The 15,020-nt window shown below is 39.4% G+C and overlaps 1 protein-coding gene across 1 annotated transcript in view; it reads left to right on the top strand.

The window, feature by feature from the left end:
- The window catches only part of LOC129112859 (pleckstrin homology domain-containing family A member 5-like), a 199,800-nt gene extending 189,057 nt beyond the window's left edge, over positions 1–10,743 (top strand). The window contains exons 28-30 of the mRNA XM_054625097.1: positions 450–595; positions 1,026–1,195; positions 8,003–10,743. Of these exons, the coding sequence (XP_054481072.1) occupies positions 450–595; positions 1,026–1,195; positions 8,003–8,037 (351 nt within the window). The 3' untranslated portion in view covers positions 8,038–10,743. The remainder of the gene's footprint in view (positions 1–449; positions 596–1,025; positions 1,196–8,002) is intronic.
- The last annotated feature ends 4,277 nt before the right edge of the window (positions 10,744–15,020 follow it).

Genomic DNA, 15,020 nt, shown 5'->3' with positions numbered 1-15,020 from the left:
CAGTTAACTATGGCCCCTGTCTACATAGGAGATGCATATACATATACATTGGAGATACATATACATAGGAGATAAATGCACATGGGCTGTGTGCAGTCTGCCGGAGGCTGCAGGGGCACACAGCATCATTATACATAGCTCCACGTTAAAAAGAACAAAAATAAAAGAACACTGACACCATAAATATCATCATAAACTATGCCAACATCCATCTTGGTCTCCTGCAGCAATGGACCCCTAGACTGTACACACCACCATGATTCTCTGACTTAACAAATTACTTCACTCAGTCATTTGTTGTTTTAATGTCTTTACTTTGTGTTTTCTTCCATTTTGTCATCCATCTACTCTATTATTTTCTGAAGTTACTTATTTCCTCATTTATTTTTTCTTCAAGCATGCCAAACTCTCAGTTTTTTAATTCAAACGTGTTTGCGTGTGTGTTTCAGCTGTGTGAAAGCCAGAGGGTGGTGATTCTGGACCTGGGCACAGAGCCTCTGCATGTGGAGATTGTTAATCTTCAGCCTTTTGAGGATGAAGAAAGCAGGGAGCAAGATCTGACCAGCTCACCGACAAACACCACCACTGAAAACAGGTGCGTGTGTGCTTCACTTCGCGTTTAGTGTATGTTTGTGTGTTTGTGCTAAGATACCCTAACTCTCATGATGCCATTAGGTTCCAGTAGTCTCATGACCCTCATCCATTATTGACGTCACCCATAGGTGTGGATTCATGGGGCTGTACCGATTTGTGTATTCTTGCCGTATTGTCACGGTCCTCTGCATGCAGCCGAATGCAGAATAATAGTTTGATGTTAGCATAGCAAAATGATTGATTGGTATCAGTATAGACTGGCATTGCGCAGTCATCAATTGTCATCAACAAAGGACATTTTTAAGCAGGTTGTGAAACAAATAAACAACTCTTATGTTTGATATAACACAAAAAGGGTGGAGCAACAGCCCCTTAAAATGACTGTGCACGTCTCTGCAGAGTGTGACCTATTCTGCCTCTGTCTATTATAGCTTCCAGACCCCTGAACCAGAGACGCCAAGCCCAGAGCCAAGGGACGAGGAAGCAGACGTGATGCAACAAACCACCAGAGAGGAGAAGCTGGAGAAGAGATTGGATTGTTCCAACCAGCTGACAGCAGACGACAAGAAACCCAACAACAACAACAACAACATGATGGCTTGTAAGTGAAACTACCTCCATCCCATGTGACCTTCAAAGTTTTATCTTATTTAATGTCTACCTGAGCAGAGAATGAAGTCTCTCTCCCCCTGTGTAAATGGTTGGTAAATGGACTTGTACTTGTATAGCGCCTTTCTAGTCTTCTGACCACTCAAAGCTCTTTAACACTGCATGTCATCATTCACCCATTCATACCCATTCATACACTGAAGGCAGTGTATGAATGGGTTATCATGCAAGGTGCCACCTGCTCGTCCTGATCTATCTAAACAGCCACACCCATACAAACTCCAATTTCACAGCCTCTGGGATCAATTTGGGTTAAGTGTCTTGCTCAAGGAAACATGGACTAGTTGAGCCAAGGATTGAATGGCCGATCTTCTGATTGGGGGACAACTAGTTTCACAGTCACCTACAGTGTGTGTTGTTATATGAGCTTATCACTGCTTGCTTTGTTGACAGGGCCCAATGCATGGTTTTAGTTCCTGGTTCCCTCTCAGGTAAAAACTGTTAGTGCTGTTAGCACCATTAGCTAACTAGGAGCCCCCGCCCCAGAGGTCGTCATGTCCAGAGCCATTGAATAGCAATTGAAATGCTCCCAATCTCGAATTCTGCACCTTTAAAGAAGCTCTGACATGTAAATGGTAAATGGACTGTATTCTAGTCCTACAACCACTCAAAGCACTTTAACATTAAATGTTATCATTTCCATTCACACCCATTCATACACTGATGACAGGGGCTACCATGCAAGGTGCCTCCTGCCGATCAGGAGTCTATCTAACCATTTTCACACTGGCACAGCTTGCAGGAGCAATATGGGGTTAAGTGTCTTGCCCAAGGACACATCAACATGGACTAGTCAAGCCGGGGATCGAACCGCAAATCCTCTGATTCTACCTTGTTCTACCACTGAGCCACAGTCGCCCCTTATAGCATGTGGTCTGCCAAAATACATTGCAGGGCCGTAGAGATTTGGGTGACAGTGATCATATCTTGTGCAATATTTCTGGTTAAATGACATGAAGAAGAGTTATCATCATGCGATTATACAAGTGGGGTTTTCTGTTTAATTTGTCTGTTCATTGTAAAATACAATAGAGAAATTATTTTCTACTAAAATAATATATCAGACAGTGTAGAATTAGACATTTTTTGCCAAACTTTTTTTATGGAGTCATGGGCTAAAGGTTAGTGAGTTTTCCCAGTTTGCACAGAAAACTATTTTTTTCAAAATAACTACGCAAACTACTAAACTGTTTATGGTTTGACATGACAGTTGTTTATTGGTGTGCTCACATATAAAAAAAACTGTTTTTTTATAATTCATAACAAATTTTCTCAAGTCATATTCAAGTTAATTTTTAAAATTTTAACGGGTCATTTAAAAATGAATAACGGGCCGCAGTTTGGCCACCCATGACTTATACTATAATGTAGAGAGTTATTTATTTACATTTAATAGAATTGGACAGTTAAATAAAAAACATTGTTAAATTATTTGAAAATGTTATGGAGTTTGGCTGGTGGCTGGTCTACATCTAGGTTAGTGTGCTTCTGCTGGGGGAATATGGACTCAAAACCTCAGTATTTCTAAATCCTGCAAATGCTGGTCTTTAATTATATTGATACTAACATTTTAAGACTCAATGTCTTTAAAAATAAATAATGATAAAAATACCATCATTTTCAACTTTTTGTTTCTTAGTCTTGACTCTAAGAAGATGAGTATGCACAGACTTTACCACAGACAAACTGAGAGCCACTAGATAATGACAAGCCTCTATAAAATCATAAACTTTTCTCTTAAACAGGCCCTATTATGCTATTTTATGGGTGCATATTTTATTTCAACTTAGTTACAACATCTTTACATACGCATGTAAAGATGTTGTAACTAATGCTCATAATCCGCCTTGTTTATCTCATCCTGGCTGTCCTGCAGCACCTCTTCTCACCCTCTCTCTGAAATGCAATCCCTCCAGAAAGCAAAGTCTGCTCTGATTGGTCAGCTAGCCCGATCTGTTGTGATTGGTCAACGTTTCACATTTCAAAAAACTTTACCTCCGGAGCATGACAAATGAAAGATGGGTCACAATGGAATTCAAACCCGGGCCTCCTGGGTGAGAGACTGCTTTCATAACCACTACACCATGGTAGTTGTGAACTTCAATTTCATCTCTCTATTTTGTTGTTTGAGGGCCAAACTAGCCGGAGAGTTTTACATGACTTCCGTAACATTGTGACCTCATAAAGTTACGGAAGTGAAGGAGAGAATTCAATGGAGCCGTTTCAGGCAGCTCAGGAGCAGTGATTCTGAGGGTGAGGGTAACTCCTTTTAGGCGTGGACTTCAGGTTTTACTCTCTACGGACCTTTTACATGTACAAAAATATATATAACACACCAAAGAAGAGGGGAAAAGTGGAAACGCATAATAGGGCCACTTTAACTATGGCCCTGCTGGAGTCACATTAGAAAGCTTTGAGGCGTTTATTAGCACACATGGTACAACAAGGACTAAACCATTAAACCACAATGACCTCCTACTGATCACAAATGATTCCTAGATCAGGCTGTACAGTTGTGTAGTGGGCCCTGCTCATTTTAATTTTCAGATAGCATCATCCAGTGGATTAACAATGAAAGTGCATTTTGTGGAATGAAAATGGAATCACGGAAGACAGACATACAGTGTTTATACTGGATGAAACATTAAGTAATTTTATAACCTCAAAACTCGGATTTGAAATCAATATAAAAATGGTTTGTTATATAGTAAAGTTCAGTTTGGAAAAGGTCAGGTTTACCAGAAGCTTCTTATCAACTGAGGCATACTTCCAATTAATGGTTCTCTATCGCATCACCTTTTGTCTGATAAATTGGTTGAATACACACTCTACAGCTTTAAAAACACGGGAATCATATACAAACAAGCTTCATCATTGCCTTTTACTAAAGGCATAAACCTCATCAAATTCAATAAAGTCTGTACGATTCAAAGACTAGTGCAGTGCCAGTTCAAAACATGCCTGTTCAGAATGGGACTGTGGTGTTGCTGCTTGCAGCTTTCTGGAGAACCGCTCATACAAACAACTTCACACTCAACACTGAGCTTCTTTGGGTTCTCAGCTATATGCATTACCTGACAGATTAGTTAAACACCCATTGCTGCTACACTCGGTCTGAAACACCTTAGGCCTACAGTGTGGTTCACAGGAACAAACACCAGGGGCAGACTGTACTGTTGGGGAAGGCAGGCAACCTGGGCCCAAACTAAAAGAGCCACTTACAGCCATAGATTTATTATGATTTCTAGATATGAAAAGTATTGAATTAATTATAAATGATTGTTACTGTTCTAACTCATTTTACCCTGAAATTTACTGACAACAGACCAAAGCAAAGAACAAAACTCTTTGGTTCTTTGGAATGCATTGCAGGAGAGCTTCTGGTGCTTAGCCAAAATATAGTGTTGTCTAGTTTAAACTTATGCAAGTAATAGAATTATAAAAATGTAGGTTTCTTAGGTCAGGCGTGAACCAAGACGGTGATGCCTCTATATTTTGCACATTGTCATCGACAGCACATTACAGCTTCACTCCATTGTGAGCCATGGTTGATTGTGAACTAACCATTGTGTATCGTGACCACCATTTTTACCTTTAACAATAAAAGCCCAGCTGAAGAGGCAACTAAAAAAAAACAGCTGGTCATCTGCTTTCTCGGTTGTATTTCCAGTTTATCTTTGAGATCCTGAAGAAGGTCTCCAGCACACCTCTGCTCAAGTGAGGAGTTAAACTTGCATAGGACCCACAGGCTCTCTCTGGGTTAATTGGCTTCAGCATCCTACAAAACCTGCCCTCGATAACTTTCATTGCAGCAGAAAAAAAATCTCTTTCAGTTTGCATCTATGGCCACTAGTCATGTTTGCTCCCTGCAACTCAGTTGAGGCAAAATTTTGACCTGCTATGACTTGCCCAACTCTGCCTCCGATTGGCTAGTACTCATTGGTTGGATTAGGTTCAGGCATGAGGAGTGAGATTGGTTTGAATAAAAATAACAAGGTAAGGGTAATATTTGTCCACCAGCTCTTGCATGGCTAAGGCTGTGTTTACAAAGCAGCAAAATGGCCAAGTGTGGTCAGCTACACTGTCGCCAAGCTGCCGTTTAAGTGTTGTTTTAGCGCTCGTTGGCGTAGTTATGTTGTTTAATAGCTGTGGGAACTGACTAACAGCTATATTTTTACACAGAACAGAACAGGGTGAAACCAAAACATATGATTGGTTGCCGCTTCACCGCAGCGCAAAAGTATAATTTTAATGTACTCACACTTCACTTCACACAATTTTATGCTACATCATACTACTACAATTCAGAGGGCAACTTTTTTTTACTACACTAAGTATATATGGCAGTTATATATACTTTGCAAACTTTGGTTTAACATAGAAAACCTGTGATTAGTTAAAACAATATGATTCACTTGTATAGATAGACTACCAACAGTTTATGAAGTAGCCACCTTCACCAGCAACAATGAAATGCTGCTTACATAATATTGCTTCAGTATTAAGCCAATAATATAACATTGAGATGGTCCATTCTGATGTATACTGAGCACTTTTAATTTTCAAACTTCAATGTTGCTGTTAATACTGTAATATTTTACTTATGTAAGATTTTCAATGCAGGCTGTAGCATAGTTACAGAGTATTTTTTGATTGTTTTGTTGGTCATTTTAATTAGGTAAAGGATATCGGAACTTCTTCACTACTGCTCAAGGACATAATGTCTCTATATCTTCAAAGCAGTTTGGCAGTCCAATTATATTATGAATCATTGACAACCAATGGTCCAACTTTATCCCAATGGTCTAACAATGAAATGTAGGCTGTTATATTTGATGCAGACCACCCCTAAAAGACTTCTAGAATAGGTGTTAAAGGACTAAAGCCTGAATTGTTGTGCTTGGTTAATAGTTCTTTGTTCATACCCTTCCATACTGGGTAATGTGCAAGGAGAAAGCAGTCTGTCAGGTTTGAAGAGCAGTTGGAACTAAATGCAGAGAAGACAGGCAGATTGTTTCAGTTCAAAGATGTAAAACATAAAAACCTTACTGAGAGATTGCAGGCAGGTAAATGGCAACGGGTAGCAGGTAAAAAAACTCCAACAACAATTATGATGAAAACAAACTGACAAAAGACAAAGGGAACACAGAGGCCAAAGTCAATCCCATTTCCTATTTTTACCCCTAAGTTAAATATTGAACTTCACATGCAATCAAGTAGGGTAAATGCACATGGAGTTAGTCAAATGTAAGACTGTATGCACAATTAACCCTTTAGACAATGTTGTAACGTTAGTTAGCTAGCTAGAGACATTGGCATACTAGCAATTTGTTTTGTTATGTAAAGAAAAAGTCCTTCTTACATTGAAACATGAAACTAACATAAGACATGTTATCATAGTTTTTAAAACCTTTATAACAAAGAAGATACTTACTTACTTTAACAACACTGTCTTCGTAGTGCGCTGCTGAAATAACATTTGGTAAAGGGGTTATATAGTCGTACCACTTTGCCCTAGCCCTCTATCACAAAAAGAATGGGGGCAAAACAGCAAAACAGGGGTAGGGCTAAGTTGTCGCGGCAACAGTGTTATTGGGATTTGGCCTAAATACACAAGAAAAGGTGGGAAATGAGAAGGGACAGGTGATCAGGATCAGGTGAGCATAAGGCATTTCTAAAGTAACATATAATTGTATATGACACACACAAGGAATTATAGGAAAACAACCGTAACTATAACATAACGGAAACACCTATACTCCTAACATTCCTATTCCCCTAATAAGTAAACCACAAATTAGATACAGACAATTAAGAATCAGGTAGAAAATATGATACATCAACAGACCAATTTTTCATGGAAATAATTAGATAAAATTATTTTGAACATGGGAAAAAATGGTAAATTCCTCATTACAGCAAAAAATGAAAAATCCTGTATTACAGCTATTCAATTGGCACTAGCCAACGAATTATAATCAGTCATATATTAATTTATCCACCTGGACCAAACAGGGTTTTTATAAATGACCCATACTCATCCACCAACATGCGACATCTATTCAACCACATTAGTCTATCCCAGAGAAACCACCTCAACACCATCAGTGGATGCAGAAAAGATTTTAGATAAAGTCAACTTTACATTTCTGTTTTATAACCCTTGAGAAATCTGTTTTTGGGGAGTCGTTCATTCAGTGGATCTTGGCCAAGATGTCCACTCTCTCCATTATTGTTTGCCATTTTCATTGGGAATCTTTCATCCACCATTTGACAAAAACATGTATTACAGGTATAAAAATACAAACTTTTTATTTTTATTGTTTTACTTTTTATGTTTTATGTAGATGACATTGTGTTAAATCTAATAAAACCCCCAACAGCTCTCATCTTTAGTATGTACAAAAAATGGCTACAAGAGAATCATAACACTCCTGGTTGGTTATAGAACAAAATGAATGCCAGGAACCATCAATATCACACCTCCTGTTCCTTACCCTGTCAATTAAAAAACATAAATGTTTCATAGACCTATTCATACCAGTAATTCTGAGAGCTTGGTGTAAATCCAATCAAATAGCCTGTTGGCGCAATCCTGCCTTTCAGATCAAGTGGCATCCTCTACTTTCAAAGTGTATGGAGTGTGATCTTTAGTGTATTTATCTCAGCTTCAGACACTACTGTTTTGTTTTTGCACCAATAAAAAAAGAAAATTCTCCCTTTCTTCTCCTCCCTGCAGCACAGACATTCACCCTGGTGAGCAGTGACACGTGAGCGACGCCGGCCTCAACATCCACACAGGCGTCCCGTAAAGCCCAAATGTAGCCTGCCTCCACAGAGCATGCTCCACGGCTTCCTGTCTTTACAACAGGACTACTTTGATACTACTGTTACATGCCCACAAGGAGACTGAGACTGAGAGGATACAGCCCTGCTAACTGAGTCCACACAGATGGGCCGCCATCACTTCCAGACAGAAAGAAAGGCAAATTAACTGTATCTTTAGCACCTGTTAGATCTTTCCATACTGATATGTCCCTGAAAAATACACCAACACTATGGAGTCAGATCTGTCTCAAAACATGTCTGCATAAAAATAAGATTGTGAAATGGTGAAGTCATAAATATTTACAAATTACTTCTGTTTTCACTTAAATATACCTGAGCAACACAAGAAATGTTTGTAAGGGTTTTGATACTTTTTCCAGAATCCAAATGAGTCCCCAGCTATGCATCAAGAGGCAGCCATACCAGGTCCTTTATTGAAAAGGAAGTGGTAGACCAAGGTTGATTTGACAAACTCAAGTGTCAACTTATTTGTTTAAACTTCTTGACCTGTAAGATAATCAGCCCCACAGTCACGAAAATGGGTAGTAGTTTGAGGAGAGGTCTGTTTCAGCCACCTTTATGTATGTTTTGTTTCTTGTCAGAAAAGCTAAACTGAGGGTCACTAACCTTTCTGATACTAAGAGCAACTGTGAAATGGAGGGCCACTTTTTGAAAATTAATCTGCATCACATTTGTCCCAGCGTTTTCTCGGCTGAGAGCTTTTGTTGTGTCTGGTTGAAGCAAAGATGTCAGCACAAGGTAGAGCACTTGCTCTGGAGGACGGGAAGGCTGAAGAGAGAAGACAGACCCAATGTGTTCATGAGATTTTGTGGAAGAGGAAACTTCTAGTATAGTATAGATATCTAACTTATTTGGCAGCCCTCAGAGCCCAACACACAATCACTACAGTTATGTGAAAAATAACTGAAGAAGACAAGAGCAAAAATATGCTTCAGGTCACAGCTACAGGCGATGCTTTAGTATAGCAGCTGTTACTCAGACTATTTACATATATTTTCCAACAGAGGTCTGAACACCAGTGTAAACACACCTTTAAAGCCCCTACAACCCAAGTCCAAACTGAAATTCCGATGCAAAAAGGGATATGTCTGTGCACATGAATTTCTTCCTGGAACAATTCACACCAAGGCCTCACCACATTGCTGCATTTCAGTTGTGACCGATTAATTGTATAAATGGAGATAACACTTTTAATAAGTCTCTCCTTCCAGTCATTCATGGTCAGTTGTGTACATGAAGTGACCAAAGAGCTTTTGTGAATAATGATAGAAGTGAACTTTGAAATATAAAGACTACCAACCCAAGCCCAGTGTCAGAAAGAACTGTCAGAACATTTACCACTGCAACCTATTTGATGATTTATCTGTGAAGTTGTAAAATGCTGACCACAATATAAACTAATTAGCATGTTGTTAAAATGTTTATTTTATTTATTTATTTATTTTTCCATTTATCCAGTCAGGCTGAATAATAGGTAACAAAGAGCTTGAACAATCAGTCGTATTTTTTGGTTGTCAGTCCCCTGGCTAATATTACCGCGACCCTAGTTAGGTGTTAGTTTTTTGTTTTTCTTTCTTTCCATTTTTGGGTTGTTGTTGATTGGCCACACTTTCATTGCTATAAATATACAAAATCAAACCATTTCACAATCTTGACATTATGAAGATTTTTTTTGTAGGTAATATAGCTCCATTGATGTGTTGCCAACCGTACACACACACGCACACACACACACATACACACATACACATCCATACACAGAAGATTTGATACCTTACTAAGTATTATAGTCATCTTAACATAATCATTCTTAGACCATTCTACTGATCTGGAGAAGGGGGTATTTGCTGTTACTGAGCTGTTGGAGGTGAGTGAACAGCTTCATATAGGAGCACTTGAGAAGTGCAGATGGGCTAAGCACCAAATCTCAACACACATGCAGTGCTTTACTTTAACCCCAAAGTGACCACAGAGGCTCTTGGATTTTAACCTGCTCTGATTTTGATTATTTCTGTTCATTTGAGACTGACGGCTCCCTTATGACTATATTTTCATTTTGCACCTATAACATAATATGTTGTCCTTTATTGGATATACAAATATAAAAAGTACATATATGAACATAAAGCTGATTTTTACTTTTGACAACAAGGTGCCACTTCATGCTGCTGATTCTTTTGGACAGAACTAAGTTTTTTGCAGAAGTTGTGATTATTTATGTTGAGAAGACAGTCTGAATATCCTTAGGTCTGTTGATGACACACACAGTATGTAAATGTTTTGGATTTCCAGTCTGCTTTTTCAGTTGTGTCTCATTGTTTTTCTCATTAGTTTACATTACTTAGAAGATATACAGAGGCTGAGGACATGACACAGATTCAATATTTTGCGTATGAATCTGTCCTAGGTGGTGAAGAATTGGAGAATAGCACATGTACGAAGCAATAAGTCGGACTATGGAGCTCCAGGACATAAAATAAATTTAAAATAGATGTATAAAATGTAAAAAAAAGACATAATACAAGATAGCTTAATTTATGTACACACTGAAAAGACGAAGAGCGAGTATTATAACTATAAGAGGTATTAATATTATTAGGGTCAATATGCAAAAAGTTCATAGCCCATCTGTTTTATATCATGTGAAATAAATGTTGATGTTCCTAAAATATGCATGTTCTGGTTTTTGTTTAGATGTCTGCAAGTCAAATCATCTTTTAGATCAATTTCTCTAATCTTTCTGTGTACATTCACATGCTTGAACTACATGACATGTCCTTCCCAACCTTTTTGGCTTGTGACTCCTTAAAATGTCTACTTGTATTCACATTCAGGTCTAAGTTTCCTTGAAAGAGTTGAAAGTATACACTTCTTTACAAGAGAAAAAAGAGAAGTAGAAAAGAAAGAAAATAACACCCTTCACAATTTAAAAAATATATACTTCATTTTGCAAAACTATCCCACATTTAATGTATTTGTTTTAAGAAGTAAGTGAACCTCTAAAATGATCAGTTCATTTAAAAGGGTAATTGGAGTCAGGTGTTTCATTCAATCGGATGACAATGTGAGTTTAGAAGTCCCTGCCCTATTAAATGAATAAAACCTGAGGTTTTACTATTAAAGTCTGGTCAACACCACACAGTGTGCCATGCCTCAAAGTTGGCTGTACAACATTACAGAACCATATCTAAAGAGTCTGGCCACATTGGTCCAGACCAAAAGGTGGGGAAAAAATGTACCTGCTTAATTTAGAGGCAGCAGTAGCTCAGTCCGTGGGAACTTGACTTGGGAACTTTGGCTGTACGTAGATGCAGGCTTTTCACAGAAAAGAGCAGAGGACGTCTCCCCTTTAGACAGTTGCCTCTTGGATGGCCAGGTAAGTGACACAAGAAACACAGTGTGTTCCGTCCATAGTGTGTGAGGGCAGAGTAAGAGTTGTCCTTACTCATGGACCTAGTGTGTTTTTAAACCAACAATTTTTGGAAGTCTGTATGTGGGGTTTTTTAATGGCTTGAGCATAACCTCAGCAACACCTTCTCTAGCATTCCAATCTACTTCTCCAGAGCAAAGTGTCTTGACTAACAGCTTGTTTCTGTTTGGGGATGTTCGAAACTGAAGCAGAATTAGGGCTAACCTCAACTTTATTCATGTGGATTCTGCTATTCCTCGCAGAGGAACCCCTGGGTCCCTTCTCTAGATGGTATTCATGTACACTTCCTGAAATTCCTGAGCCGATTATTTATTAATCATCTTGGACCTTAAGGTAAGAGCTAAATCTCTACTGGGGCAGTGTCTGCAGAACATACATGTGACTTCAATACTGGGGTTGTCATACACTTTACCCTACACTTTAAGACATATTTGGGGGCTCTGTTCAGTCTAAGCCAATATTCATATGGATCCTTAGGCAAGATGGGATTCACTACAGTTTAACAGATTTATGGTAAACGTGACTGAGATGCAAGGCTTGAACTTTGTGTAGCTTGTCCGCTTAGCCTGGTCTCTGCACTGGCTCCCTGTTAAATCAAGAATAGAATTTGAAATTCTTCTACTCACCTACAAAGCTCTAACTGGTCAGGCACCGTCTTATCTTAAGGAACTTATAGTTCCATATAACCCAACTAGAGAGCTGCGCTCCCTGAATGCAGGGTTACTTGTGGTTCCTCGAGTATCAAAACTAGGATGGGAGTCAGAGCCTTCAGTTATCAGGCTCCTCTTCTGTGGAACCAGGTTCCAGTTTCAGTCCGGGGGGCAGACACACTCACCACTTTTAAGAGCAGGCTTAAGACCTTCCTTTTTGATAGCGCTTATAGTTAGGGCTGGTTCAGGTTCGCCTTGGTCCAGCCCCTAGATATGCTGCTATATGCCTAGACAGCCGGGGGACTACCTAGGACACACTGAGCTCCTCTCTCCTCTTCTCTCCCTCCATCTTTATAAATTCATGTCCCATTTATGCACATTACTGACTTTGCTTCTTCCCCGGAGTCTTTGTGCTTTCTCACCAGGTTTCCATGAATCGTGGTTATATCTGGACTGTGGTCGTGCCTCCTGCTGTGGCCCTGCTGACACCCACTGCTACTACCATTATTATTATTAGTCACATTACTATTATTATTCCCAATACCATTACTGCTCTTATCATTATTATAATTATAGTCATTGCTGCTGTTATTATAAGTAGTCTTAATGTTTTCCTTCACTATTCTGCTTATTACTCTTCTATGAATAATTTATGTCATATGCATTGAATATTTTGTAACTCTGATATGTTCATTCTGTACACATGACATCTATTGCATTTCTGGCCATCCTGGGAGAAGGATCCCTCCTCTGTCGCTCTTCCATAGGTTTCTTCCTTTTTTCTTCCTGTCAAAATGTTTTTTTAGGGGAGTTTTTCCTGTGCTGATGTGAGGGTCCCAGGACAAAGGATGTCGCATGGGTACAGATTGTAAAGCCCTCTGAGGCAAATTTGTAATTGATTTTGAGCTATACAAAATAAATTGAATTGAATTGAATCAGCCGAATGCGTTGTTGGGAGCTTGGATAGGGAATCCACCGTAGCCCCCAGGCTAGTCGATCACACCCCATGTTACTTGAGACTAGATTGACCAGAGTTGGGATCGTTACGATCTGGGAGAATTTGGTGGAAGTAGCTATTTGTCCAAGCTCTTTGAAGGAAAAGGACAGCATTAATCGAATTGATGCTATGAGGCGGAGAACTTAGAACATCTGAGGCAGGCGAAAAATGTTACGATAATGTAGCTTCTAAGGTTCGAGCAATGTGAGGATTATTGCATCCGATAACAGCTAGGAGGCCAGGCTCGGGTTATATCATAAGAGTCTAGAGAAGAAGCCTATTCCACCTAGGTACGTTTGAGTTTTCTATGGCTACCACGGAATGGGCTAACGAAAACATGTCATGGGACCAGATTGAGCAACAGGACGGTTATGATGTACTACTTGCGTCAGGAAGTAGTGGAAACTCTTCCAAGCTGGACATTTGGACTAAAGAGTTTAGGGAGATAGATTATCGACGATTGAATTCTGTTGATTCATAACCCTGCGAAATTGGGGCAGGATTTACGAGAAACGAGAAAAGCAATAGCGTTGGAGTGGCCCACACATGAGCTGCATTGAGAATGCACTGGTGTGTAGGATGGTGCTGGATCAGGCAGCACAATTTCTGCATGTTGGATCGGTGTTCCAGCGTCCTTAGATGATTAGGTAAACGATTGCAAGGTTGCCAGGTGCAAGATAGGAGAATTGTGGCGACGGTGATGCCTCGTCGGTGATCCCATTCCAGTTTTTGTAATGAAGGAGGTGAGCATGGGAGAGATGTTGAGGCTTGCTGGACTCACTCTTCACTCTCTGGACGTCTTTTGGAATACGGAGAGCAGGTTTCAGGTGCGGCTGTGGCGGAGAAGTTTACGGCCTCCTGTTGCTTTGTGTGCTGCTGCAGGCTGACTGAAACATTGGACATGGTCGTTCTGATTACCGAATGGGGATAGTGAGACGTCAACTACACTAAAAATATATATTAAATATATTGTTAAGTTAGGTAGCTCATTTCTCTGAGTGAGCTGGAGGCACTGTTGCTTGACCAAGGTCCTTGTTGAGCTGAAAATGTTGTCCATACAGTAGTCCATATTTGAACTGTGGGTTATGTCAGACATCAATGTCATCGTTTGTCAGCTTCCTCAACAGCCAGTGTACCCAGCCCCCCCCCCCAAATATAGGGGGGTGTTTCTTCATTGACAGTGTGACATGATGCTATCAGCTAGCTGCTGCCCTATCTGCTGCACAATAGTGCTCATTGGTCAACTAGTCTGACATCATCAAAAGAAGGGTGGTGTGTGGTGGAGATAACTTGGATATAGGGGAGGTGTCAGTACATCCCTACATGTGAAAGAACTGTGCACAGAAAGGTCTAAAATGTGCTAAGACTCATACTTGATAGTAAAATACACACTTGAAAAATTGAAAATTAAAGTTCAATGAAATATGGTTATTAACTGACGTCAGAAGCGCTGAAGAAAGAGATGAAACTCCAAAACCGTGTAGTATTGAGAAGACACCTGCCCGGTCCAAAAATGTCACGGACAAGTCACAACACTAATGCGACCTCTGTGGAATGTCTTCTGTCCAAATAAATCATCTGGAGCTGGTCAGACAAACAGGTTTATTTCCCATCTACATTTAAGACAAAAGACATGTTCTGAAAAGTGTTGAATATCTGAATTTTTGAGGATTACAGTATGTTTACATTTACAAAATCTATTCTCTGTAAAATACATTGAGACAGTGATTGATAGTGGGTTTAAATCATGTTAATAAGATGTATGTAAATAAAACTATTCAACCAAAACCTCTTTTGTCCCTCCTTTAAATTCATTAAGAGAAAATACTGA

This window comes from Anoplopoma fimbria, chromosome 23 (genome assembly GCF_027596085.1).
Source record: "Anoplopoma fimbria isolate UVic2021 breed Golden Eagle Sablefish chromosome 23, Afim_UVic_2022, whole genome shotgun sequence".
Lineage (NCBI taxonomy): Eukaryota > Metazoa > Chordata > Actinopteri > Perciformes > Anoplopomatidae > Anoplopoma > Anoplopoma fimbria.
The sequence above is the reverse complement of the archived record's forward strand: the minus strand, read 5'-3'. Positions and strand labels throughout refer to the sequence as shown.